Source organism: Falco punctatus, assembly GCF_963210335.1.
Source record: "Falco punctatus genome assembly, chromosome: 13".
NCBI classification, from domain to species: domain Eukaryota; kingdom Metazoa; phylum Chordata; class Aves; order Falconiformes; family Falconidae; genus Falco; species Falco punctatus.
In genome coordinates this window covers 29664414-29692050 of record NC_137593.1, presented here as the reverse complement: position 1 = coordinate 29692050, position 27637 = coordinate 29664414, and the positions used below count along the sequence as shown (strand labels likewise).

The 27637-nt window shown below is 56.7% G+C and overlaps 2 protein-coding genes and 1 long non-coding RNA gene across 9 annotated transcripts; 2 read left to right on the top strand and 1 right to left on the bottom strand.

Moving 5' to 3' along the window:
• Positions 1–183: 183 nt before the first annotated feature.
• Positions 184–5266, top strand: ZNF653 (zinc finger protein 653). The gene is given in 11 exon segments (XM_080409071.1): positions 184–428; positions 430–593; positions 595–681; positions 1291–1334; positions 1576–1791; positions 2062–2451; positions 2797–2971; positions 3507–3624; positions 3701–3815; positions 3928–4027; positions 4648–5266. Coding segments are annotated over 11 exon segments (1761 nt in total). The 5' UTR covers positions 184–254; the 3' UTR covers positions 4826–5266.
• Positions 5267–5744: 478 nt separating this feature from the next.
• On the top strand, positions 5745–19804 carry ELAVL3 (ELAV like RNA binding protein 3). Of its 2 annotated transcripts, none has more exons than XM_080409074.1 (7): positions 5745–6093; positions 7816–8095; positions 8752–8855; positions 9121–9274; positions 9685–9901; positions 10120–10158; positions 10314–19804. In XM_080409074.1, the coding sequence occupies exons 1-7, from the start codon at positions 6085–6087 to the stop codon at positions 10657–10659; spliced, it is 1149 nt and encodes a 382-aa protein (XP_080265200.1). In that variant the 5' UTR covers positions 5745–6084; the 3' UTR covers positions 10660–19804. The 2 variants fall into 2 exon arrangements, with proteins under 2 accessions (XP_080265200.1, XP_080265201.1); XM_080409075.1 differs by having other exon boundaries at positions 5747–6093; positions 10335–19804.
• Positions 17305–26187, bottom strand: LOC308072367. Of its 6 annotated transcripts, none has more exons than XR_013931645.1 (6): positions 26047–26187; positions 25222–25269; positions 24853–24969; positions 24564–24762; positions 21062–24194; positions 20398–20977 (listed from the first exon to the last, which is right to left on the bottom strand). It is a non-coding gene; the product is annotated as an uncharacterized lncRNA (long non-coding RNA). The 6 variants fall into 6 exon arrangements; XR_013931646.1 differs by having other exon boundaries at positions 24866–24969; XR_013931644.1 differs by having other exon boundaries at positions 24564–24969.
• Positions 26188–27637: the final 1450 nt, after the last annotated feature.

Here is a 27637-nt window from a genome sequence, read left to right as displayed (position 1 = left end):
GGGTGTACTGGAGGGGCACACAGGGTGGGCAGGAAAGTGCTGGGGGTCTTGGGGGGGGCAAATGGATGGGTGCTAGTGGCACATCGGGGGGCAGGAAGGCACTGGGGGCCCATGGGGGGGGTGGGGGGAGGCACAGATGGGCACCGGGGGTACAGAGGCGGTGGGGGGCCGGGGGGCGGTTGGGGTAGGGCGGTGCCGGGTTCCGGAGCAGGAGTGGGCACGGGCCGGCGCGGTGCGGGCAGAACCCCCGACGCATGCGCGGTGCCCGGCCCCACGCCGCCGCCGCCGGGGCAGACCGGCGGAAGCCGCCCGCCGCCGCGCGCACGCGCGCTGCGCCAAAAGCCGGAACCGGAAGCGGAAGCGGTGGTGGCATCATCGGCGGCGCGCCCGGCATGAGCGCGGCCGAACGGGGCCCGGGCCCGGGGTCGGGGGGGTGGGCCCGGTCCTGGGCGAGGCCCCGTAGGGGAACCGGGTGGTCGGAAGGCTCGGGGGAGACCACGGCTAACGGAATCGGATCGGGCGAGGCGGCGGTTGGAGTCGCGGAAGAAGTACGACGTGCGGCGGGTTTACCTGGGCGAGGCCCACGGGCCCTGGGCTGCGGCGCCGCAGCGGATGGAGCGATGCCAAGCTGGCGGCCTACCTGCTGGGCTTGGAGCGGGGGCAGCGCGCCGGGCGGCGCGGGTGAGCCGCGGGGTGGGGGGCGGCCCTCACGGTCGGGCCTGCAGCTCGCGGGGAAGATCCCCCAGCAGTGATGGGACGAGCTCCCCTCGTGGGTGGAAAGGCGACCCCACCCCCACCCGCGGGTAGAATGAACACTCTTCCCGCCTCTCCGCGGGGGACAAGCTCCCCCCATGGGTGGGATGGCGCCCCCCCCCCCCCTTCCGCGGGCAGGACGGAACCCCTTGCTGGAGGCATGACACCCCCCACCCACCCCACCCACCCCCGTCTCAACCCCGCGAGTGGCATGACGATCACCCCACCTCTGCAGGCAGGATGACGGCCCCCCCCCCCCCCCCCGCAGGTGACACTACCCCCCCTTCCCCCCCCCACTGATGGCACGATGATCCTCCCCTCACAGGGGTAGGACAATGATTCCCCCCTCCTGTGGGTGGCATGATGACCCCTCCCCACCTGCCGGTTGACTACCCCTCCTCTCCTGTGGGTAGCACAATCCCTCCTCCACCACGGGTACAACGACACCCCCCGGCCCCCCCCCCCCCCCCCCCCCCCGGGTGGCATGACCACCCCAGTGCATGGGCCGACCCCAGACCACCACCCCTCTCTCTGCAGGAAGCCATGGGAGCAGATTCCTAAAAAACCCAAACGGAAGAAAAGTGAGTGCTGGTGATGGGGGGGGTGGGGGTGGGGTGGGATCCTGTCGGGTTGGGTGTAGGGGGTGGGTGGGGAGGCTTAGGCAAGGGGTGGGAGGCCTGAGGGTGCGGGTTGGGGGTCTGGGGGGTAGAGGTTGATGGCCAGGGATGACTGGGGGGGGTAGGGGGATGTTGGGGTGGGTGGACACGGGGGTGCCGTGGGGTGAAGTGGGGGGGTGCCAGGCTGCCAGCAGCCCTCCCCCAGGGCGACGGCGCAATGTCAACTGCCTGCGACACGCGGTGATCTGGTACGAGGACCACCGGCAGCGCTGCCCCTACGAGCCACGCCTGGCTGAGCTGGACCCCTCGGTGGGGCTCTACACCACGGCTGTCTGGCAGTGTGAGCGCGGGCATCGCTACTTCCAGGACCTGCACTCGCCGCTGCGGCCTCTCAGTGACTCCGACAGTGACAGTGATGACGGTGCGTGGTGATGGTGGTGGGCACAACACACGCACAAGGTCGTGATGGGGAGGTCGTGAGGGTACTTGGCTGGGTGCTGGGGGTCTTTGGCTGGGTGTTGGGGGTGCTCTGCTGGGTGCTGGGACTTGCGGGTGATGGCCTGAGGTGGTTTGGCTGCACTTCTTGGGGGTCTGGCTGGTGGTGGGGGAGCCCAGGGGGCTTCTTTTGGGCTGGGGGGGTGGGGGCAGTGTACTCCCTTCGGGGCTTCGCCTTGATTTTTCTCTCTTGCAGCAGCAGTTCCTGGCAGCTCCTCGTCATCAGGGAGCTGCAGTTCAGGCTCAGAGGCGATGCTGGGGGGGGGCTCGACAGCACCAGTGCCCCCCCCTGCAGGTCCAGGCCCCCCCGAGGGTGCTGCAGAGGGGCGGGGGACAGCACTGGAGGCTGTGGTCTGCGTGCCGCTGCCACTGCCTCTGCGACTGGGCCCGGGCAGGGGGGCCCTGGCTGATGGGTCACCCCCCACCCTGCTGCAGGGGTCCCCCCTCCTTATCCTGGCCAGCTCTGGCTACGATGCACTGGGGGGGCTGCAGCTGGATGTGGGTGGGGATGAGGTACCCTGCACTGTGCTGGATGGGGAAGGTGCCTTCCCCCCACCCCCCCTGGACCCCCACCTTCCTAAGACAGGTATGTGGGGGGTGGGGATCATGGGGATGAGAAGGTTTTGGGGTGCTGGGATCTCAGGGGTTGGGGAGGGGTATTAGGGTGCTGAGGGGGCTGGGTGGGGTTAAGGCTTGGGAAGGTTGGGGTGGTGGGACCTCGGGGGCTGGGGGTGGAATTGGGGCACTGTGGGGGGACAGGGAGGGATTGGGGTGCTGGGATCTCAGGGGTTGGGGGGACTGGGGTGCTGGGGGTGCCAGGGGCGATAAGGGTTGGGGGGATTGGGGTCAGGAATGGAGGGGATCAGGGTGCCGGGCGGGGGCCCAGGTGTTGGGGTTGGCAGCAAGGCCTCACTTCCTACACTGATGGCAGAGGAGGACGAGGTGCTGGGGCTGAAACAGGAGGATGTGCCACTCCCTGCTGCTGAGCACCCCCCCCAGCCCCCTCCAGAGCCCCCCCGGGAGCCCCCTCCACCCCCCTTGGCTGAGGATGCCGACGGTGGTGATGTGTCAGCCATCATCTACGAGATCCCCAAAGAGCCTGAGAGGTTTGGGTTGGGGGGGTCACTTGGGTTCCCAGAGGCCCAAGAGTGGTGGGGGTGGGCTTGGGAGGGGTGATGGAGTTTGGGGTGTCCTTGGGGGATCGGGGGAAGTGTGCTGTATCATGGGGGGTTGTGGGGTGTCTTTGGAGATCACTACAAGTTTCTGGAGAGGGGGTCAGAGCTGAGGTGGGGGCTTGGGGGTTTACAAGGGGTTTAGTGGGGGGAGTGTGTGGTACAGGGGTGTTGAGTTTTTTTAGGGTTGGAGATCTTTGGGTTATGGAGGGGCCCCTGGGGGCCAGGAGGATGGCTCTGGGGGCTTTTTGGGGGAGCAGTGGCCTGGGCCAGTTTCCTGGTGCTGGGGAGCACAGGAACTGTTGGGGTTTTGTGAAGGGGTTTAGGAGCTCTCAGGCACATCAAGGGGGTGGGACAATCCCTCCACCTCAAATGCCTAGACACCCCACCCCACCCCCCCCAAGTGCTGCAGTCTCTGTGTGGGTGGGGAGCCTCACCCCGGGCTGTGATGTCCCCCCTCCCCACGCAGGCGGCGGCGGAGCAGGCGAGCCCGTGTCCCCCCCAGCGACCCTGAGGAGCTCCCGGAGCCGATCACCTGCCCTTATGCAGGCTGTGGGCAGGTCTACGTCGCTCTCAGCAGCTTTCAGGTGCTGGGGCCCCCCCACCCTGGGACCCCCCTGGGCCCCCTCTGGGCTTCCCTCACCTCTGTGCCACCCACCCCAGAACCATGTGAACCTGGTGCACCGCAAGGGCCGGACCCAGCAGTGCCCCCAGGCCAGCTGCGGGAAGAGGTTTTACCTTGCCAACCATCTGCGCCGGCACATGGTCATCCACTCTGGTGAGCCCCCCAATAACTTACCCCCCCCCCCCCCCCCGCCCCCCCCCCCAAAAAGTGTTGTTCCCCCCCCCGCCTCCCCCAATAACATCCCTCCTGTGTCCCTGGTCCCCAGGCGTGCGGGAGTTCACTTGTGAGACCTGTGGGAAATCCTTCAAGCGTAAGAATCACCTCGAGGTGCACAGGCGGACGCACACTGGGGAGACCCCCCTGCAGTGAGTGTCTTGGGGGGGGGGGGGGCGCAAGGGAGGCCCCCCTGCAGTGTGTTGGCAGAGGGTAACGGGGGATATGCCCCTGTGGTGTGCGCCAGAGGGGAGGCAGCGGGGAGACCCTCCTGCAATGAGCATCGGGGGGCGGGGGGGGCACTGGGGAGACACCCACTGGTGGTCAATGATGGGGGGGCCAGTGCTGTGCGGAGTGACGTGGGGAGCGGACACCACTCTCTCTGCCCCCCTCCCTGAGGTCTGCGGGTGCTCCTTGCCCACACCCATGAGGTCTGTGGGTGCCCCTGATCCCCTCCTTGCCCTTCTCCAGGTGCAAGGTTTTTGGGTGACCCTCAACCTTCCCTTCCACCCCCACCTCCGCATCAAGGTCTGTGGGTGCTCCTCACTCTCCCTTGACCCCCCCCTCTTTGATGTCTGTGGGTTCCCCCTTGCCCCCACTGTTCAAGATCTGTGGGTGCCCCTCAAACCCACCTTGCCCCCTGCCTGTTCAATGTCTGTGGGTGCCCTGACTCCCCCTAGGTGTGAACTCTTTGGGTGACCCTCACCCCTCCCTTTCACACCTCCAGGTGCAAGGTCTGTGCATGCCCCTGATGTCCCCTTGCCTCTCCCAGGTGCGAGGTCTGTGGGTACCGCTGCCGCCAACGCGCCTCCCTGACGTGGCACATGCGGCGTCATGGGGGGCCTGGGCTGCGTCCCTTCCCTTGTGAGCGCTGTGGGCGACGCTTCGAGCGCCCCGAGGGCCTCAAGTTCCACGCGCTCAAGAGCCACCCTGAGCCCCGCGGCACCTAGGGGGGGGGGCACCGGGGGGGGTGCGCCTCCCCCTACCCACTCCTACGCCCCCCAGGGTCACCCTGACTTCCCTAGGACTGCTTTGTGGAGGTGAGGATGGACCCGCAGGGGTCCAAACCCCCACCAAGGGGCACCTTCAGCTCCATGCACTTGGTGGAGCCCCTCATCAATCCCAGGCTCCCCAAGCTGCCTTCCCCAACACGGGGGGACCCTGACACCCCCCAGGATCCCCCACACCCCCATTGCCCCGGGTACCTCCCCACTCACTATTTATTTCCTGATTCTCAGTTGTCATTCTGCTCCCCCCTCTCGGGGCAACTGGATCTTGCCGGGGTGTGTGTGTGTGCACAGCGGGGACACTGGTTTTGTCTTGGAAGGGGGAAACCCCCCCCTCCAGGGCCCTCCCCCACCCCCCAGTTTCCATTAAAGTGACGGATTTTACCTGCTGCCTCCTGCGCTCTGCCCGGGGTGGGTGGGTGGGGTGGGTGGGTGGCAAAATTTGGGGCACCATGAGGATGTGAGGGGGGGTCTCACAGGGGTCCCCACAGCTCTGGGGGTCGCAGGACGGCCCCTCCCGTGGCAAAGCGGGAGGGGTTACGGCCCCGGCGCTGTCCGCGGTGCTGAACCGGCGCCGCCCCTCGCCGCGGGCGTCCCAGTTCACGTGTGCGCCCCCTCCTTCATCACCCCCCCTGTCCTTCCTCTCCCTCATCACCCTCCTCCTCCTCCTCCCCTCCCCGCTACTTCCTCCTCCATCACACACCCTGCCCCCTCTCTCTGTCCTCCTCCTTCTTCCCGCCCCCCCCCCTTCCTCCTCCTCCTCCTCGGGTCACGTGGGCGGGGCCGGGGTGGGGGCGCCCGTATGCGGTGTTTGGAGGGGGGTGGGGGGTGGGGGGTGGGTGTCTCGAGGGGCGTCGGGGGGCCCCGCCCGCTCGGCAGCCAATGGGCTTCGCTGGAGCGGACCGTGGGGGGCCGGTCCATTTTGGGGTGTCGGGGGGGGGGGGGGGGCGGACCGACCCACCTGCGGGGGGTGGGGGGGGGGGCCGGGCCGCGCCCACCGCGGCGGTTTGGGGGGGCCCCGCCCCGCGGCCGCCCAAGGACGTTTAAAGGACCGACGGGGCCGTTGCTCGCAGCGCCCGGCGCCGCGGCCCAGACCCTCGCAGCCCCCACCTGCTTCGGGGCCCCCCGCAGCCCCCCCGAGCCCGCTGGGCCGTGCGGGCCCCCCCCCCCCCCCCCCGAGCAGCCCCCACGGCCCCGCAACGATGGTGACGGTAGGAGCGGGGGGAGGGGCTGCAGGGTTTGGGGGTGTCACAGTGGGGGTGTGCAGCCGGTACCCCCAGTATCCTCTGTCTCTTCAAAGACCCATTCCCCCCCACCCCCCCCACCCCGGCATCCAGCGTCCCCCCACCGCCTTGTCGTGTCGTCTTGTGTTCCCCCCCCGCCAAGTGACCCCATCATCTCCCCATCCTCCTTCTGCAATGTCTCCGTGAGCGTGTGACATGCTCGGGTGGGGACAGGAGTGTCACCGAGAGCTGTGTTTACATGCATCTGGATCGCGTGTGGAGGGCACATGTATGTGTGCGCCGCGGGGGCGTGCGGGGCTGGGACACGTGTGTGCAAGGGTGGGGTGGGGACCCAACCCCTCCCAACCCCTCCCAACCCTCCCTGTGGCACCAGGGGCCTCCGAGAGCTGGTGCCACACGCATGTGCGCAGCGTTGTGGGGCCTGCACACGTGTGGGCACCGTGTGTGGCAGTGCACACACCCATGCCTCTGCTTTCACATGTGGGTGCAGGAATACACGTGTGTGGGGGGGATGTGTGCGCACACATGACACATGGCCACGCAGACATGTGCGGTCCTGTCCCTGTGCAGAGCGTGTGTGTGGCAGAGGGGTGTGTTGCTGCATTTTGCATGACCGTGGCCATGTGTGTCTGTGGCTGTGCGGGTCTGTGTCCGTGTGTGTTCGTATCCCTGCATGTCCATGTCCGCTCGTGTCTGTGTCCATGTCCATGTGTGTCCGTGGCCGCGCCACCCGCAAATCCCATTTTCTCAATCCGATTTGGTGATTTTCAGCTTTTCTGCTTTCACTTTTCTCACCGACTAATTTCGAGGCTGTCACTGCCCCATGGGCGGACAGAGACACCACCTCCCCCCCCCCCCCCCTCCCCCCCCAGCCTTTAAAGGTACAGTACCACCCCCCCAGGAGCCAGGTGTCTGCCCCTCCACCCCATTTCAGCCCCTGGCCAGCTCCTGGCGCTCACGGTCCCTATTTGGGGGTGGGGTTGCGAGCAGGGAGCCCCCGGACCCCCATGGCCGTGGCCATGGCTGGCAGCCCCGGGTGTCCCATCTCCCGATGACAAAGGCCCATTGTCCCCCTGCTGTTGTGCTGGGGGGTAGGGTGGGTGGGAGGGAGGGGCATGGGGCTTTGCTGCACAATGGGGGATAATCCCCTGTGGGGAGGGGCTTGCCTGACGCCTGGGTCCCCTCCCATTTTGGGGTCCTGTGGGAGCCCAGATGCCTGGGTCCCCTCCCGTTTTGGGGTAGTGGGGTGCTGGGGGGGCTCAGATGCCTGGATTCCCTCCTGTTTTGGGGTCCTGGGGGAGCCCAGATGCCTGGGTCCCCTCCTGTTTTGGGGTGTTGGTGAGATCGGATGCCTGGGACCCCTCCTGCCCTGCTGGGGGGGAGGGACTGGCTGTGGGGATCCAGTTGTCCAGGCCCTGAAGAGCCCACCACCCCCATGTCACTACACACGTAGTCCCTGTGCTGCCCTTCCGGTGTCCTTGTCCCTGCTGCCGTGTCCTGCTGTCCCCATGCCCCTGGCCCCCACGCCATGGCTTCGTCCCTACTTGACTTCAGTGATGACCCCATGTCACCACTGCCTGGGGTCCCTCATGCCTGTCCCTGCACTGGCCCTGTGACTCCAGTGTCCCTGTCCCACTGCTGTCCCCATGATGGAGACGCCGTGGTGACACCCATCCATCCCTTCAGCAGATTCTGAGCACGGTGGAGGCCCAGGCTCCCAGCACCCCGGGGCCATCCGGCTGTGGCCCTGTCCCTGTGGCCGTACCAGTGGTGGCAGTGCCGGGGCCAGGGGTGGCGGCGGCAGTGCTTCCCAATGGGGCCCCCCCGGGCCCCCCCATGGCTGATGATAGCAAAACCAACCTGATCGTCAACTACTTGCCCCAGAGCATGAGCCAGGAGGAGCTGCGAAGCCTCTTTGGTAGCCTTGGGGACATCGAGTCCTGCAAGCTCGTCCGCGACAAGGTCACTGGTACGGTACAGGGGTGATGTGACACGGGGAGACAGGATGCGGGACACAGGCAGATGGGATGGGGGATGTGGGGAGGCAGGACATGGTGGGTGGGACACAGGGACACAGGCAGTTGAGATATGGGGACGTGGGGAGATGGGACATGGGTAGATGGGACATGGGCAGATGGGAGATGGCATGGGACACGGGGACACAGGCCATTGAGGCACAGGGACATGGGACACAGGAGCTGGGACACGGGGAGATGGGACACAGGGGCACAGGGAGATGGGATGGGGGAGAGGGGGCATGGGGACATGGGGACACAGGGAAATAGGATGTGGGGGGACACAGGGACACAGGCCAATGGGGCATGGGGACATGGGACATGAGGAGATGGGACATGGGGACTGGGACAGGCATGGACACGTGGATGGGATCGTGGGGACAGGGACAACTTGTGGACCATCTCTGGGGACATTAGGTCCTGCAAGCTTAACCGCAAAATCCCTGGTACAGGGGCATGGGGACACACAGGGATGGGGGCCTACAGGGACAGAGGTGAAGATGGGATGGAAATGGGCCTTGGGGACAGGGGTGGGGTGGGGACAAGGACAGGGGATGGTGCAACTGGGCCTGGTGCTGGGGCCACCCTCAGTGCTGACCCCACACCCCAGGGCAGAGCCTGGGCTACGGCTTCGTCAACTACGTTGAGGCAGGTGACGCTGACAAGGCCATCAGCACCCTCAACGGCCTCAAACTGCAGACCAAGACCATCAAGGTGCCAGTTGCTGGGGTCCCTTGCGGTGGGGTGGGCACTGAGGGGTCACTTGGGGAGGTGGGGTTGATGCTGGGGGTCCCTTGAAGCAGGATGCTGGGGTCCCTGGTGAGGGTTAAGCACCAGGGAGTCCCTTGCGGTGGGTGGACGCTACAGGGGGTCCTTGGGGGGGGAAGATGCCTGGATCCCTGGTGGGGGAGGACATCCATGGGTGGTTGGCAGCTCTGGCACCTGGACACCTAGGTCCCCAGGGCTGACCCCCCTGCAGGTGTCCTATGCTCGGCCCAGCTCAGCCTCCATCCGTGACGCCAACCTCTATGTGAGCGGCCTCCCCAAGGCCATGGGGCAGAAGGAGATGGAGCAGCTCTTCTCCCAGTATGGCCGCATCATCACCTCCCGTATACTTGTTGACCAGGTCACAGGTGTGCTTGGATGGCTGGGCCCCCCTACTGGGGGAGGGGGCTTACCCAGGCGCCTTGGTCCTCAGTGGGGTCGAGGGGGTGGGGGAGATATTTCCTGGTCACTTCAGTCCCGTGGGTGGGCAGTGGGATGTCTGGGGGCAGGGGGATTCCTGGGACACCTGGGTTCTATGGGTGGGTCATGGGGGTAGGGGTGGGGGAGGGATACCCTGGATGCCTGGGTCCCATGGGTGGGTCTATGGTGGGGTGTGTGTGATTCCCCCGACGCCTGGGTCCCTTGGCAGGGTATTCCCTGCATGCCTGAGTCCTGTGGGTGGGTCTCGGGGTGGGAGGCATGAATTCCCTGGCTGCTTGGGTCCCATCGGTGTGCAGTGGCATCTCAGGGTCCTGTTCCCCGGCCTCCCTGCATGCAGGTGTCTCGCGGGGAGTGGGCTTCATCCGCTTTGACAAGCGCGTGGAGGCAGAGGAGGCTGTCCGGGGTCTGCACGGACAGAAACCGCTGGGTGCTGCTGAGCCCATCACTGTCAAGTTTGCCAACAGCCCGGGCCAGAAGTCAGGGGGGGCCCTGCTCAGCCTCTGCCCCAGTGCCCGCCGCTACGGCGCCCTGCACCACCCCCCCCAGCGCTTCCGGTGAGCCCAACGTGCCTGGGGGGACAGGGCGTGGGACATCCCTGGGAATGGGGGCATGACCCTGGAGATGGGGCCACCAGAGGGTGTGGAGACATTCCCAGGACCATGAGGACACCCCCAGGAGATGGGGCCACCACAGGGTGTGGGCCAACCCCATGGCAAAGACACCTACATGGGTGCACCCCCACGCCTCCCTAATGACCTCTTGTCCCCTCCAGGCTCGACAATTTGCTGAACGTGGCCTACGGCGTGAAGAGGTAACGGCCCCTCCCCACCCCTCTGCCCCTCCCCCCTCAGTCCAGCTCTGCACCCCCAGCCCCACACACGGGCTGGGGACCCTGGCAGGAGGGGACCCACGTGTCCTGGTGGTGGTGGGGCAACCTGGCGTCCAGGTGCCCTGACCCCAGGCCAGCCCGCTGTCACTGCTGCCCAGGTTCTCCCCGTTGGCCATCGAGGCAGTGCCAGGGCTGGCTGGAGTGGGCCTGGGGGCCCCCGGCACTGGCTGGTGCATCTTTGTCTACAACCTGGCACCTGAGGCAGATGAGAGTGTCCTCTGGCAGCTCTTTGGCCCCTTTGGTGCTGTCACCAACGTCAAGGTCATCCGCGACTTCGCCACCAACAAGTGCAAGGGCTTCGGCTTTGTCACCATGACAAACTACGAGGAGGCGGCCATGGCCATCGCTAGTCTCAACGGCTACCGCCTGGGTGACCGTGTGCTCCAGGTCTCATTCAAGACCAGCAAACAGCACAAAGCCTGAGCCCCACCCCACTGGCCCCACCTTGGCCCCCGGGACCAGGTCCCCTGGCACCACCAGGCCACAGAGATCCCCAAGGACACCCTGGAGACCATGGAGAACACCCCCGGACATGTTGGGGACCCCCTCCATGGGCACCAAGGACAGCACGGGGACATCCTAAGGATAACCCTGGAGACTGTGGGGACCCCCACCAGGCACCAAGGACACCTGGGGGAACTCCCCACCCTGGAGACCTTGGAGGGCTCCCCCGGACACTTGCAGATCTTGGGGACGCCCCCTCCTCCATGGGGACACTCGAAGCACAGCCTGGATACCATGGACACCCCCACCTCTCCCCTAGGCACTGTGGACACCCTGAGGACTCCCCCCAGGTGGCCCAGAGCTCTTGGACATTGTGGGGGCACAGAGGTGTTTGGGCCACCCCTCCCAGCTCCCACCTGTGAAATCATGCCACCCTGGGAAGACTGGAGAACCCCCAGGACACTGAGAACACACTGGGGACCCTCCCCAAGGCACCCTGAAAACCCTGGGAATTGTGAAGGAGTCGGGATATGGAAGAGGATCACCTCTGAAGCCCCCAGGAATGCCATGGGTGCCCCCTCAAGGACCCTGGGAACCCCCCCTCAGCACCCAGAGGTGTTGGGGGGCACCTCCTGGGCACTGTGGAGACCATGTAGGTCGGGGGTCCTTGTCCCTCCTCCAGCATCCAGAAGCCATGGTGACCTCCAGCGAGCCCAGGTACTTCGGGGCCCCCCCGCCCAGGGCCCCCTGCACTCCCCTGGGGCAAGTGCCAGACAGGCCCCCCCCCCATTCTCCTTCTCTGCAGGGTGTGTGTGCACCCCAAAATGGGGAGAAGTGAGGGGACACCCCCCCCCCCTTTTAGGGGTGTCCTGGCCCCGCAGGGGCGAGGTTGGCTTGGGTTGTAGACCCCACAGGGGTCTTCCGGGACCGAGCTGCCCTCCGGGGGCACCGGGAAGGGTGGGGTGGAAAATGGGGGGAGCCCCTCCCCCTGTTCACCGAAACCCCGCCCATGCGAAGACACGCCCCTCGGAGACCACACCCCCAGCTCAAAGGCCACGCCCCCTCCCCCGCAGCGCTAGCCCGCGGTGGCGCCCTTTGGCGGTGGCCGGACCACGTGGAGCGGCGCAGGTTCAAGCCCCAACTCTGGCTGCTGCCGCTGGGAGGGTCGTGTCCTGCCCCTCCCCCCACCCCCCCCATTCGGTTTATTTTGTCCCCAGGCTAGTGCCAAGTGGGGGATGTGCTCTGCTCCCCCTCCGGTCCAGGAGTCCGGGGTGGGGGGTGTCTGCTCTCTCTCTCCTCTTTTTTTTCCATTGGTGTCTTTTTACTGAAGGGGGAAATTTTTGGGGGAGAAAGAACAAAAAAACCCCAACGAATAATAACAATAATGGTAGCGCTAAATGGTAGCGAGGAGAGAAACCGACACAGCGAGCGGTGACTCCTCCGGAGTGACAGACACAAACCCATCTATTTTTATAAGAGAAGAAAAAAAAAATTAAAAAAAAAAAAAAATCCCCTGAACTCCCCCCCAAAACCTGCCCCTGTGGGGGGCGGGGGGAGGGAAGTTGCAGGGGGTGGGAATCTGTTATGTGCCCTCCCACCCCCCCGTGTTGCTTGGAGGCAGGACCAGAGGTTGTGATCCCCAGGAATGGTCACAGCACTTTTTGGAGCTGGGTCAATGGCACTAAAATGCCACCAGGTTGAGACTTCCAGGGGGTCCCACTGCTTCTGAGCCTCTGGCACCCCCAAACTGGGGGGTGGGTGTGTGTGTATCCACACTGCCCTGTCCCCACCCTTCTCCAAACACCCCCAAAATAGGCATTTTTGCCCCAACTTCCTCAGCTTGCTGGGGCAGGCGCTTTTGCTTGGCCAGTTTGAGCATCCTGGCCAAAGAAAAGGTCAAAAAAGCCCCTGAAACTCCCAACAGGCTGTCACCTATAGCAGCCCCATCTTTATTATTATTATTATTATTATTATTATTATTGTTATTGTTATTGTTATTGTTGTTATTACTATTGCTATTATTATTAATTTTCTCTTCTCCGTCGGGATAATTTCTTGCTTTTCAAGTGGTTTCAGTTCCTATTTATTTCCAATTCTTCTCTGGCTTTCCCCGGCCCTGGGACCCCTGGGGCCCTCTGCTCCTCCTGGGTTCCCTAGGACCCCCACCCCACCCATCCCAGGTCCTGCTTTTTGCGTTGCGTCGTGTTGTGCCCGTTTGCAGCTTCTTGTAGTTTTAACTTATTGTTAATGTAAATATGTATTACTCCCCCCTCCTCCCCACCTGTGTGTGTGTGTGTCCGTCCCTGGGGTAGGCAAGGGACCCAGGTGTCCAGGGCTGCCCCTACCCCACCAAGCTATGACCCACCTGCCCCACCCTGGGGCGGCTTCACCCTGGGGACCCCCATCCCAGGGACCCAGGCAGCCCCAGCCCCAGCAGGATGGGTGGGCTGAGGGGACCCCCAGTTCAGTAGCAATAAGAGCTGCACCCCAGGGGCCCTGCCTTGCCCCCTCCCCCCTCCATTTGTCTGAGGCGGGGGGGGGGACCCACCATGGGGAGAAAGCTCCTGAGCGTGAACAGGCCCCCCTGCGGTGGAGTGGGGCCCCTGGAGGGGATGGGCTTCTGGCCCCCACTCCCGGACTTGGCTGTTTGTACTTTTCATGGCAGAAATAAAAAAAATCTTAAAAAAAAAAATTTCAGAAATTGACATGTGTGTGGGTTGGGGGGTATGTGTGGCCCTGTGTGATGTGAGCACACCCCAAAGCACAGGGCACCCCAGGGGTGACATCCTTCACTGTCCCCCTGCCAGTGGGGCCAGGGTGAGTCCTGCTGCAGCTAACTGGGGACAACGCAATACTGGGACCCTGCCAGAGCCACACGGCACGGTCACTGGGGCTGCGAGGCACACGGGGAGGCCGGCCCTCCATGCCTTTGTGGTCTTTGGCAGCAGGTGGGAGAGCTTTCGGTGGTTGCAGGTAAAGGATGGCTCCTTCCTGCTCCCCAGGCAGACAAGGGTGGGGAGGGGGATTTCCCACGCCTTGTCCCACTGCAAGGAGACCCCAACCCTCCCCCTGCCTGGCACCAGGAGGAGACAATGTCCCCCCCGCCCCTTCCCAACAGCGCTGCCCCTCGCATGTGCTTTATTATCCATTAGCGCAGGTGCTGGGAGCATCTGCATGGAGAAAGTGGCGTCTCTGGAGGTCCTGCCACAGGAGCAGGGAGGTCCTACTAGGGAGAGCTGCAATGGATCCTGTGGGTGATGGCTGCCTGTTGTCTTCCTCTCCCAGAGGCTGGGCAGGGGACTTGTCTGTCCCTCCCTGGGGTGGTTGTGGACTGCATTTGCCTCTGATTTGCATGGGCTGCCTCCAGCCTCTCTTCTACTGGCGTGGGCAGCTGGGGACTGGTGGACACTTAGAGGCTTTGGACAGGAGCTGCTGTGGGTGAAGGTTAAGAAGCTTGGAAAAGGTGAAGCAGCTGAAGAATGGAATCACGGGGACTTGAGCTGGAAGGTGCCTCCAGCTGCAGACAAGAGACAGGCAGCCTTTCTGGGTGAGGAAGGGTCCCTCTGAGTAGTTCTCAGCAGACCGTAGCACTGATGTGCACCACAGGGTCTGTACGTCTCCAAATCCATGGTATGGCCATGGGGAGAGTGCATGCGCGTGTAAATCTGTGTATCTGGGAAGCCTCATATTGAAAGAGCCATAAGACACAGCTACAGGAGGAATTTTATCAGTGTGCTTAACTGTAAATGTTGCTGTAAATGTTGCAACGAATGTATCCATGACATTGCTGAGCTGTACGATGCTGTATTGTGTAGTTTAGCTACCAAGTAGATAAGAACCAATCAAAAACCAAGACATGAGCCAAGAGTGCTGAAACAGGGCCAGAAGAGAAGGTCACAAAAAGGCCAAGAAGAAAAGATGTAGAGGAATTGTAGAGGAATGAAGGCAGGTTAATTGACATTGACAATATCCAGCTGTGGGCTGGCTTCAGGGGCGGTGGGTTGGCTGATGTGGATAATGTGCAGCTGTGGCTGGTTCCTGCTGAGGAGTTAAATAGCTCTGAGGGGCACAGAAGAGAGCACTGGATGGAGAGAGACCTGGAAGAAGCAGAGGGAGGAGAGAGAGTGTGTGCATGTGCCCTGGATGTAGGAGTGACAAGGAGAGGCCCTGGGAGACGCGGAGAGAGGAACGGGGGCTGGGCGAGGAGAGGCTGGCTGGAAGAGGAGCCTGGAGAAGGAAGGATCTGGACACAGCAGAGGCAAGAAGCAGGGTGGACTGGCCTGAAGAGGATGAAGAAACAGCACGGAGAGTAGATGAACTTCTGAAACCTTGTGGGGGATTGGTGGTTGTGCAGGGGCAAAGCGTGGGAACTACTTATTGAAGTTAGCCTGGTATGGGATGGTAAAAGCCTTGTTGCAGCCGGCTGGTTTTGATAGTGCTGTGACAGGAAGATGACAAGGAAGAGGATGAAGAAAGGATGAAGACGTCCCAAACGACCACCAGAGGACCCCCGACCTATCAGATCACACATGCGTGTAGGTATGAGAAGTAGTTCATAGAACTGTAATGAATATACTAATGTTTTTTTCAGGAACGTTGTTAATATGTATAGATTGGCCATATAAGGATAAACAGTGAACAAAGTGTGTATGCACATTGGGCAGAACTTACCCCCTGTGCATCGAGCACCAAAAATAAAGAATGCCTGCTTTCTAACTCAAAACCAAGTATTAGAGACTTTTGTCTCTAACTTTTTTGGTATCAACACCCCTGTGTTCTCTTAGGCAGAGGACAGTCAAGCGATCAGAGCTGCAGAAGAGGAAGGGAGGGAGAGAGAAAGAAGCATGTGAACGGGAAAATTCTGTGGGCGGTGCCGAAAACAGGAGCTGCGGTGAGTCCCCAGGCCCTTAGGGTCATGTCCAGCATCCTGAGCTCTCCCAGCCCCTCTCTGCATCCTCCAAGCCTCCGGATCCCCACCCGCCTCTCTGCTTGTCTCTGCTCCCTGTCCCTTTCTTTTCCTTTGTTTTTTTTTTTCTTAATTTTCCCCCCCTTCCTTATATCTTGTCTCCCGCTCCCTGTTCCTCTTTTCTTTTTCTACCTCCATTTCTGTCCTTCAGCGAGTTATAATTTTTCTCTTCTCCATCTGTTTGTCCTGATCTGTGTTGTGTCATCCTATGCCCTGCCGTGCCCCCTCCCTAGTCCCTCTTGCTTGTTCCCTGTCCTCTTTATTCTCTACCTGTCTTTAAGTTGTGCTCCCCATCCCTGTATTTCTCTATCCCTCTGTCCTGCCCGTCTCTGTCTTTCTCCCTCCATCCTGTTCCCTGTCAGTATTTTTAGTGTCTCTTTAATTAGTCTCTTTGCATGCCACTTCATCGCTGTTTTTACTGTATTTTTCCATCTCCCTGCTTGGTTGGGTTTTTTTTCATTGTCACTCTGACCTGCTCCCTGTCCCTCCCTTTCTCTGTCAATCCCTCTGTCCTTTTTCCAATCCAGTTTTGAGTCCCTTTTCCCCCTCTATCTAGTCCTGTTCCCTTTAACTGTGGTTGGGTTTTTTTTTCTGAATCCCACTGCCCTGCTTCCCGTTCTCTTTTGAGCTCTCTCCTGTTGTGCTCCCCAGCAGTATCTTCTTTCTCCAGCTCTCTGCCTGTCTTCCCATCCTCTTTTTTTCATGCTGTCCCTTTGTCCTCCTCCCTGGCTTTTTCTCTTTCTGGCTTTTCCCCCACTTCTCCATGTATCAGCTTTTCTCTGTATTCTGGTTCTGTTTTCTCTGTATCCTGCACCCTGTTCCTTTCTGTCTCTATCCTGCTTTCCTGGTCCCTCGATACCTCTTTCTCTATATATCCCTCTGTTCTTGGTCTTGTCCTTGTTTTTTCTCTGTCTACCCCTCCTCCCTGCTCTGTCACTATTCCTTCTTTCTGTATATCCCACCGCCCTTCCCACTCAGCTCTTTCTTGCACTTTCCTCTGACTGTTCCCGTCTGTGTGTTTTCCTCACTCCACCCTGCTGTCCTGCTCCCTTTCTTTCTGCCTTTCAGTCCCACTGTCCTGGCCCTCATCCCTCTGTTTCCCTCTCTCTCTGTCCTTACCCACCTTGTTGTCCCACCACAGCTCCCTTTTTATGATCATTTCTCCTCCATCCTACTTTCTGTCCCCCACTTGTTTTCTCTAACCCTCTGTAGGGCTCTGCATCCCTATTTCGTCTTCCTCCGCTACCCTTTTTCCCCTTATCTCTGTCTTTATCTGCATCACTTTCTCATACAATCTGTCTGTCCCATTCCCTTTCTGTGTCCTGTTCCCTGCCCCTTTTTCTTGCTCTCCCAGTGTCCTGCTCTCTGACTCTCTTTCTGTTTCTCTGTCCTTCTCCCATCACGTCTGTCTTGCACCTTCTTCCTTTTTATCTGTCACTGTCCTGCTTTCCATCCCGTTGTTTTTCATTGTCTCTCCCTGTCCTGCTCCCTGCCCCTATTTTTTTACTCCATCATGCTGCTCATACCCCATTTTTTTTTCTCCCTCTGTCCTACTTCCTGTTCTTATTTTTGTTTCTCTGTTCTTTCTCCTTTTTTTTTTTTTTTTTCCTCTCTCTATCCTTCTGTCCCTACTGCTTCTTACTCCAGCTCTTTCCTGTTCCCTGCCTCCCTTTTTGTCTGTTTTCCCTGTTCCTACTGCTTCTATCTCTGGCCAAATCCCTGTCCCGTTTTTTCCCCCCTCTTGCTGTCACCTCTGTCCTTTCTCTTATTTTTTCTTTCTCTCTGCCCTGTTTCATGATCCATCAGTTCTTGCTATATCCCCCTATCCAGCTCGCTCTCCTTTCTTTCCCCTCTCTCTTCCTCAATATTTTTGGTTCTGTTGTCTCTCTGCGCTGCTGCTCACCAATGGTGCGTTCTTCCAGTGCTGTCCCTCTCCCTGTCCCTTCCTCTGATGGTCACTCTGTTGTGCTGCCTCTCCCACTGACTTTCGCTATTCCCCATCATCCCTTTTCTTCTCTCTTGTTCCTTGGTCCCTCTCCTTTATTTTGGTTACCTCCACCTCTGCTCATTGCTCTGGAGCTGGCTGTTCTCTGCCTGACTGAAAAGCACTGCCTCAGAAACGGCTGCCAAGGTGTCCCAGGGTGAACACATGGGCACCGAGGCCCAGAGCAGGCTTGCTCCTGGGACTTGTGCTTGTGAATGAATAAATATTCACTATCTTTGTTGTGCTCTTTGGGCTCCAGGTCTGGTGGTGGTGTTGTGTGAGCCAGGGGGGTTTCTGGAGGGTGCCAGGGCCTCTGGCCAGCTTCAGTAAAGTTTGGTCAAAGCTCCGATGCTTTCTGGAAGGTACCAGCACCTCTGTCACATATTTGCAAAGCTCTGTCAGAGCTGTGGGGCTTTCTGGAGGGTGCCGGGGCCTCTGACAGGCTTTGAGAAAGTCCAGCAGAAGCCAGGTAGCCCAAGGTTGTTTTTTTTCAGCAGTTCTATGGCTGCAAAGGGAAGATAAGAGCCATCAACAGAATTCCTTCCTGGCACCTTCTCCAGGGCAGCAGTGGCTGGATGTTCCTAAGGTGGGAGTTTGGCTCTGGTCGAGTGCAAAAGTGAAGAGACTGTGAGAAAGTGAGAAGACCCTTTTATTGGCTCAGAAAGCAGGTACCCCATATTTTGTGGTGTCCTTCACATGGCTACCAGGGCACGGTCAGAGCTAGCAAGAGAATGCCTTTCTGGAACCTTCTTCAGGGGAGCTGTGGCTGGATGTTTCCAACATGACTTTGGCCTCCATATGAGTGTGAAAACGCAAGAACCATGAGAAAATGGAGCGACTATTTTCTTGGCTCAGAAAGATGACCGCCCAAGTTTTGTGGTGTCCCTCACATAGCTACCACGGCAGGGTGAGAGCCAGCAAAAGAATTTCTTTCTGGCACCTTCTCCCAGGGAACAGTGGCTGGATATTTCCAATGTATGAGCTGGGCTCCGTTAGGTTTTGTTGCTGGCTCTCACCTTGCCCTGGTAGCCATGGAAGTAACACAACAAAACTTGGGCTACCAGCTTTCTCAGCCAATAAAAGGGTCCCCTCACTTTCTCACTCTGATGGTGTGTGACTCCTGGAGAAGGTGGCAGGAAGGAATTTTCTTGCTGTCTCTCACTGTGCCCTGGTAGCTGTGTGAACTTCATAGCAAAACTTGGGCTACCTGCTTCCTGAGATGAGAGAATTGACCTTTTACTTTACTCATACAGAGCCCAAATGCACGTTGGAAATGCCCAGCCACTGCTTCCTTGGAGAAAGTTGCAATTAAAAATATGAAGAAAACCCCAAAACCAACCCCTAAAAATCCTTCCTCCCATGCCCGTGGTTTGTCCCTAAATTCCTTTCCTCAACACCCCCTAGTCCATTGATAAAATCCGTCTCCACCCCCAATCCATCCCAAAACTCCTTCCCCTTGCTTGTGGTTTGTCCTTCCCCCAAAAAGCTCCAGCCTGTACTTAAAATGCTTCCCCTTGCCCCTCTTCGGGTCCTAAATCCTTCCCTCCAAACCCCCATTCCATCCCTAAAAAAAATCCCTTTATGTGTCCACATGGCCCTAGTCTGTCCCTGAAGTCTTTCCCCCTGCCTGCCTGGTCAGTGCATAAAGTCTTTCCTTGATCCACTGGTGTACAGCCCTAAAATCATTCCTCTTGCCTCCACCAAGTCCTTCCCTGTAAATCCTCAATACTGCTCTAAACTTTCCCCTTCTCCACCCTAGTCTGTCCCTAAAAAGTTCTTTGACCCTCCTGAGTCATCCCTAAACCCCATCCTCCTGCCCTCCCAGTGCATCCCCAAAATCCTTTCCCTTCCTCCACATCCATCCACAAAATCTTTCTCCCAAACTCCCAGTGCATCCCTAAAGTACTTTTTCCTTGCACCTCCCCATCCATTCCTTAAACCTTCCTCAACCCTGCTGTGTCTGTCCATGAAATCCTCCACCCCATCCCCCCAAGTGTGACCTTAAATTCCTTGTTCCCAGCTCCCCCAGTCTGTCCCTAAAATCCTTTCCTCTCTGCCCTGGTTAATACTGAAATATTCGCCCTACCCCTGGAACATCCCTAAAAACCTTTCTCAGGCTAGGAACCTGGGAGGGGGTACAGACCCATTTGTGAGTGATAGTGATCGCTGAAGAAGAGAAAAACAAGGCTTTTAGCCCTGTGGCAGGAAGAACTTGAAGCAAAGATGGTGAAAAGGCACTGCCAATTCAGACCCCTTTAAATAAGCTGTGGGGACAGAAGGATCAGTAGTGGTTAAAGTTCCCTTTGCAATAGCAGATTTCAGCAATTGGAAACAGGCAGTGGGTGGCTGTTAAGATAACCCGAACAAATGGCCCAGGCCTTTGAGATTTTGATAAAACTCCCAAACACAGATTGTAGTGATCTAGATGCTGTGATGGGAGAAGCGTTTGATTCTGCTGATATGGATATGATCAAATGAGCCATAAGAAATAAAGTACAGGGTCAAATATCTACAGGGGTTTTACAGGGAGCAGTAGAAGATCATTTTCCCCTGGAAAAAGCCTGCCTGGGACCTGAATGTTCCTGTCCATAGGGCCAGGATGGAGAGCTATTGGCAATGAATTTTGTTTGGCATTAAAACTGCTATCCTGAAAGCTATAAATTGGTCTAAATTATACAAGATAAAACAAGACCAGAAGGAAAACCCTACTGACTTCCTGAACAGACTAAAAGAGGTAGCCAGAAAGTATGCGACATTGAATACAGAATCAGATGAAGGACAACAGCAATTCCTTTATTTATGGCCAAATCGTTTAAGGATATAAGAAGAAAACTACCACAGTTATAAAATGAGGATGCTCAGAATTTAGAAAAAATGTTGAATGTGGCGTGGATGAAGGGTACTTCAGGTTTAAGGGGGTTTAGGGTTTTTAGTGGGTTTAGGGAGTTTAGGTTTAAGTGGGGTTAGGGTTTAGGGTTGGGGTTAGGCTCTTAGTGTTAGGGGTGTCTTAAGGTTAGGGTTGTTAGAATTTGGGTTGCCCTCTTAGGGTTAGGTGAATTAATATCACCTAGGCTCTTTTATCTTTATGCTACTCTTTTCCAATAGCCATGATGGTTTTTTCACCTCTCAGATGGGCGAAGTGTGTGGTTGTAGAATGGTAGTGCTTGTTTTGTCTGTGGGGCACAAAAAAAAGGGCATACTGGAACCCCACTGTTACAGATCTGAACATTAAAGCTTGATCTGTTCAGGCATTCCTGCTTGGCAGCATTTAATCCTGGCCACAGAAAGGCAATAAGTAGGTGATATTCAGGTCAGTTGAGTAGCTTAGTAGCAGGCTACTTCTAGATCTAACAAAAAAGAGTTAACAGAATAGTGATTTGAAAAATACAGTAATATTATCCAGAAATCCCGGTTTTTTGCATCTCGTCTACATTCTCATTGTTTCTTCACTCCTTTCCTGTTTGCATAGGTGAAATGGATCAGCACTTCATCTGACAAGTTGTTTCTCTTCCCTTCTTCCTGAAGGGGAGGCAACTCCCTGAAACTCTTGGAATTTTTTGTTTCGGTGATACCTTGATGGAGCAGGTAAGAGGTAAGGAGCATTAGATGCGGGAGCTGGAGCAGTATCAGAAGACTGAAGCCTATGAAGTCTTTAGCAGGACAGCACAGGACAGACAAAAAGGCAAATGACACAGACAAGGCATTGAATGGGACAAATATATGGGCCTAGAACAACACAAGATTCCCAGCTGGTTGTGCAGACTGACACTCGTTTACAGCCTTTGATTTAAAGGCTTTTTAAAATGTGAATGCTCATCTCAGGGAGCTCATCTGTGGGCACGAGTCAGAACATTTTTCTTCCTGCAAATTAAGGTTTCATAAATGTTACATATAGCAATATACACTAGAAACCGTAATTTTCACCAGCAGTGACCAAACCATTGTTAATTAATTGTTCTCCATTGTTCTATTATTGCTTGCTAAAGAAAATGTGTTTTGAATTAAGAAATGCAAAGTGCTGAAGCAGCTAAGTGGCAGAACCAGGCCTCGTCCCTAGCATAGCCCTAATCCAAGGCTGGTTTAAAACCCAGTCCAGTTAATCAGTGGGAGAACAGAGAAACAACAGATAATCAATTTGTGCACACAGGTGCTCTCAAATGCAGGTGTTTTTAGAAAAACTGGCATATGTGAATAGGAATTGCTTGTTCAAAGACTAAGTGCACTTGAAGGAGTGTGTGAGTTAAAGCAGGCAGAAAGAAGATCAAGATCCAAGTGTTACAGATCTGATAATAAAGTCAATTAATTCTAACTTGATTTTTACAAAATCATTTGGAATAAGAAATATATTTTAGTGAAACTTGTAGTTGCACAGCAAAAGCTGCTATGAAATCCTTTGTACAGCCCTGTACCAAGGCCAGAAGAATGGGCTAGAATCATTGCTTAAAACTTAGGTAACAAATTTGGGATTTTACAGATTTCTTTGTATTTGACTAGTCTTCTGTATGTAGAAAGTGTATTGAAGTGTCAGAATATAGAATTAATGGGAACTGGGGAGAGTCAACTGGAACAACCTGTAGTTACCTGCCAAGAAACTGTGAACTTTAGTAAAAGGTAATTCTGGCAGGGGGAGATCGCGACCACTGACTCATACCACCTACCCAAATCGTACCCCAGACCCATTTCTGGACCTTTCTAACCTTTACTGTGCAGAACTGGATACGGGAGGAGACTATGTTAATGATTTTCAGGAAACACTATGATTATGCATGAATAAGTTTTATATATGATGTATGATTTTGAAACTTGGTGTGCATTGATCGTGAGGAGACTCACTCACACACCTGGCCGTCAATAAAGAAGCGTCTGCTTATCTACATCACATTGGTGTCAAGTTCTTCATTCTGAGACTTCAGTGACACGAGGAAGGGCCTGGAACAGAAGCAGAGACTGGAACTGAGCAGGTGAATCAACTGGGACAGTCAGGTGATGGATTCACAGAACCAACAGGACCAAGGAAACTCCTAAAAACTTCAGACATTGACTAATGATCTGGTACGTGTATATAAGCTGTGCTGTATCCCTTGGTTCTCTGCCACTCGCTGGGGTGGTGGCCCAGCTCCGAGTCGTGACTAAAGCAAGCCCAGCAGTAACCACATCTGCGTGCATTTTTCCTTTACCAGTCAATACTGCTATAGTTGCCATTTAAATAACTGTCTGAACATCAAGTGTTACTAACAGAAACTGATGTGTGGACACATCCAATCCAACTAGCCACACGGGTGATGGAAATCAAACTAGCCATATACTTTTTCCAGACAGCAGAAGAAACTGCTCGTTGCATGCAATGCAATTTGATCGCTTTCAAAATGCCTCTCCTGGATGAGACTGTTTGCTCCCTGCAAGTTTCTCTTCCTCTCCCTTGATAATATAAGGAGCAAGAGCAACCTGTTCAGACAGAGTAATCCCAGTGGAGGCTGGCGACACAAGTAAGGCAGGAGGCCTACATGTGGTAACAGAGAATTAGATACAGAAAAGCAGGGTTTGACCTCAGACATTACATTCACCACACCCCAGCCTCTGAATACAAAAAGGCTGCTAAGTGACACAACAGTAAGAACGCTATCACCTCACTTCTGTGACAACAGGAGAAGCCCACTGTTCAGCTCTAGGCTTAGTTTAGCCTTTCAGCACAGAAAAGTTAAATCTGAGTTACAACAAATCAGCAAGTTTAGTTCATGCCAATACACAGAACTACACTATCTCCCAGAACAGAAAATAAGGACCTCACGTGTCAGAAAGACAAAGTTGGGACAGTATTACTGTTAGATTGCAAAACTACCAGAATTGTTCCTGGTTTGTATTGAAGTACAACAGTAAGTCATAACATGTAAAAAAATGCAGAGGAGAGGTTTATGTAGCCAAGGACCACTTACAAGTTGTAACTGATCAATCAACTCAAACCTATGAATCGGGTATGCATTAACACACACAAAGCAAACGTAGTAAGAAACAAGTTTAGGCTTAAGGGTCAAGTCAGTGGAGTCTTCCCTGGAGAGAGGCTCTTTAACCAGCTCATCCCATTTGTCAGCCTCCTAGGATTTAAAGATGCAACCAAAGTCAAGTTTTGCCAGACCAGCTGCTCGATTTCTAGTAGGAAAAGCCTGTTCACTTTGCTCCTGAAATGCATCAATGAGTCCTTGTCCCAATTTCAGAGGGACCAGGCAAAGACTTGCCTCGCAACAGTACTAAGTATAATATATATATACACACACACACAGAGGAGCTTGTCTGATCTGCCAGTGTAATAGATTTGTGTCCTATAAACTCTTCAAGAGTTTGTGGTGTTTAAAATGCTGTGAATTCAGATGTCCCTTGTTCCCATGAATATCATAGCAGGCATATGGTGATGGAAAGGCTATGAGAGCATCCATCCAAGAATGGCAGAATAGCATCTTACAGTGTCTGTTGGCTTCTGGAGTCACACGATTGGCAGCTTTATCCAAGCGCTGTGCTCTACATCCAGCTGCTGTTCTCCTGCTACGTCCATGGCATAGATGCTCAAATCTGAAAGCAGCGAGCAAGGAAAGTGGTCTATGAACACACAAGTGTTATGGCCTGTGGCAAGCTGAGGAAATGAAAAGACAGAATCTTTCAGCCAGCAGGGTAAGAACATGCCAAACCGGGAGAGCATATGTGGCTAGGGTCAAGTGACCAACAGGGAATAAAACACACTGTGCAGCACGCTAAATGGCCCTCCCAGGTACGGGGTTTGGTTTGGTGTCCCAGAAGGACCGTTTTCAACTTCCAAGAAAGCATTACTCTGAAAGGTAGATGCCCTTAAGGCAAAAAGCCAAAAGCAAACCCCTCAAAGCCCAGAACCATTCTCAGGAACACAGGAGTTAAGCCTAAAATTGGTTGAAAGCTGCCTCCTACCTCTTCCCCTGCCACCTTTCCCCCTTCAACATCAGCACATTTTCTTGTGATCCCTTTTCACAAAAAGATGGAGGCCTGTGGTATCAGCTTGGTACTGAAGCACCACGATGCGTTTGCTGGCTACGTGCTCTCTTAGAAGGCTGACAGCTTCTCTGCACACAACAGCCGAGGCTTCCAATCTCTCTGGCCTTCCCACACCCTGTGAAATGTGAGGAAGGCAAAGACCGATAACATCTCGGGGAGTCAGGAGGAAGTCAAGATGCACTACATTCAGAGCCCAATGCATTACCCAAAGGAATTACCACAACGGAACAAGAGGCAGGAACGATCGGTAGACAGGCAGATAACGTGCACGGCAGTAATACCCAGTCAGACTTGAAGGACTTCCAGTCACTTCATCCTGCAACTTTGTTTTGAATTTAGTTAAAAGGTAATCAGATTCTTAACACTCATTCTGCTTTTGTAACTTCTGGAGAAAGGCTAACACGTGGCGTTGGCATTACAGTCCAATTATTGCCCAAGCAGCAGCGCAGCGCTCGGAAGCAGCGGGCACACGGAGCCTCGTGGGCCCTCGGCCAGTACAAAAGTTATCCCTCCACAGTCAGCAGTCCGACTCACAAGCACAAGGCATATGTACAAAAGTAACATCTAGACTGACCTTCAGTTTAGCTCCTCTTGATTTGTCAATGTACAATTCCGGATGAACCTAGATACAAAGAAAAAAAAAGAGCCCCGTTTCACTGGGAAGCAAATCCAAAGGCCTCTTCCCCTCGGCTGCTCCGGCCCAGGAGGTGACTATCACGACACAGGATCAGCCAGACACCTGAGCTGCTGCCTCCCGACCCTCCCCGGTAGTTAAACGCTTGCCCTTTGCAATAGTTTTTAGAGAAATCAGCAGTCGGGGGCGAGGGTGGGGATTCCACCGCCGGCTTTCTTTTCCTTCCCTTGCCCGCTCGCAGGGGCTGAAGAGGCTCCTGAGCCACCCCCCGCGACAGCGTTACCGCAGGCCCCACGCAGCCTCTGCGGCCCGCGGGGGCCGGCAGCCCCAGCCCGCTGCCACGGCCCCGGCCAGCGCTGGGGGAAAGACAAAGCCCCGCGTAGAGCTGCGGCGGCTGCGGCGGCTGCCCGGGCAGCCCGGAGGCGGCGGGGGTGCGGCAGGGCGCCGCGGGCCGACCCCCCTCCAGGGCCCGGCCACCGCTCCTCGCCTCCTCGCTGAGGTAGCGGCGCAGCTCCGAGAAAAAAAAAAAAAAGCAGCACCGTGAGCAGCCCGCTGACCACCGTCACTGCCGAGGAGACGAGAACCGCCGGCAGCCCCGCCGGTCCCGGGCCGGGCCGCCCGCCTCAGCCCGCCCGCCGCCGGCACCAGGCGCTCCCTGCCGCGGCCGAGCGCCGGCCCGCCACGTCCCCCCCGGTCGGCCGCTGCCCGACGGCCACGCCCGGGCTCGCCCACCGGCCCCCGGCCGCCCCCAGCCCGACCGCTCACCCAGCAGCCGCCGAAAGTCTTCCAAGCTCCCGGCGAAGGGCCCGGACCGCCACCGCCGCTCCAGCGCGCCGCGCGGGCCGGCAACGAGCCCACCTCCCGGGGCCGCCTGCGCAGCCCATAGGCGGCCGCAGCCGGGAGCCCCGCCCCGAGGCGTCAAGCCGACTCTGCGCATGCGCTGCCCTTAGTGTGGCTGGTGCTGCCGCCTTGCGAAAAAAATTGGGTACTGCAACCAGTCTGTCTAACAGACTGCACAGTTTATTATAGGAATGGAATCAATAAGGGAATTCTTCCCACGGCCCATAAAGAAGTTGTCTGGCTTCATATCTCGGTGGATGAAGTTCTTAGAGTGAATGTATTCAATTCAACTAGTCTAGATAAAGAGAAGGAAAAAAAAAAAAAGAAAAAAAAATCACTCAGGAGAGACTAGGCATACACTTTTTTTCCTTATAAAAACACTAGCAACATTGTCTTAAGGGTAAAAGAGGTAATGAAACTTTTTATTGTAAAATGTAAGGGCATTGAAGAGAACATAATTCGATAGACAATACATAAACCTCTCCAGCTCTTTCCCCGTGTCTATTTTACATTTGTCTCCAAAAACTTTCTCGGGCGAACTCCTTTTGTCTTTGAGCAGGGCAGAGCCTGGAGCTCACTGCCTGCGCTTGCCCCCAGGGCGCAGAGCTTCCCGTCCTGTTGAGAATGTTACTCAGATGTTTCTGTAATGGTATATCAATAAAAAGCTTTTATTTTTATGGCTGTGTCCTTGGGCGTGATTGCAGAGTGATCTGTGTGTCCCTCTGCTCCGGCAGTGGTTACAGAGAGGCTTTTTGGTGCCTGTTCATTAGTAGGCGTTGAGTTGTAGGTCCAACCTCCTGGACCCTTCTCTGCCACCTGAATAACGCCGCAAGAAGCAGCAGGGTCAGGAATGGATTTGCATGGCAGGGACATACCCTGAGAACTGCAGCTCCTGCCTGATGAAACTCGGCTCAAATATTTGGAGGGAGCACCTACATCTTGCTGTGGGACTGGGAGAACTGTCGCAGGACCCAGTTCTGATGGTGCCATCCAGCTGACTTGAGAGGACTTGGGGCAGTCCTGGAGGTCGGGGCCGGACCTTGCCTAGCTTCAGTGCAGAACGTCACGAGAGTTTGGGTGACAACTGTGAGCCAACGGACAGAAGAGAAACTGCCAACAGTGGGGTTGATCTTGGCAGCTCTTTTTTTCTAGCACGGGAGTCATGGTGCTGCTTTGACCTTTGTGAAATCTGTCATCAAGGCCCTCATCGGTGAGGGAGGCAAAGGTCTAGCACTGCCTCTGGCCCACATTCTGGCTGTGTCTCTCAATTGATTGTCTCCAAAGGTTTTCTGTGGTGGGGAAGGTCTCTAGGGAAGGCCTGGGCTGTGACATTTCTTTCTTACAAGCTTTCTGATGCCAGCCATCTGGCCAACACATCTCTCTGGTGAGGACAGGCAGGGAGACATGGGACTCTTCAGCCTGCAGAAGAGAAGGCTCGGGGCACCGTCTCCATATAGATCACTGTCTGAAGGGAGGGTGCAAAGATGGAGCCTGGCCCTTCCCAGTGGTGCCCAGG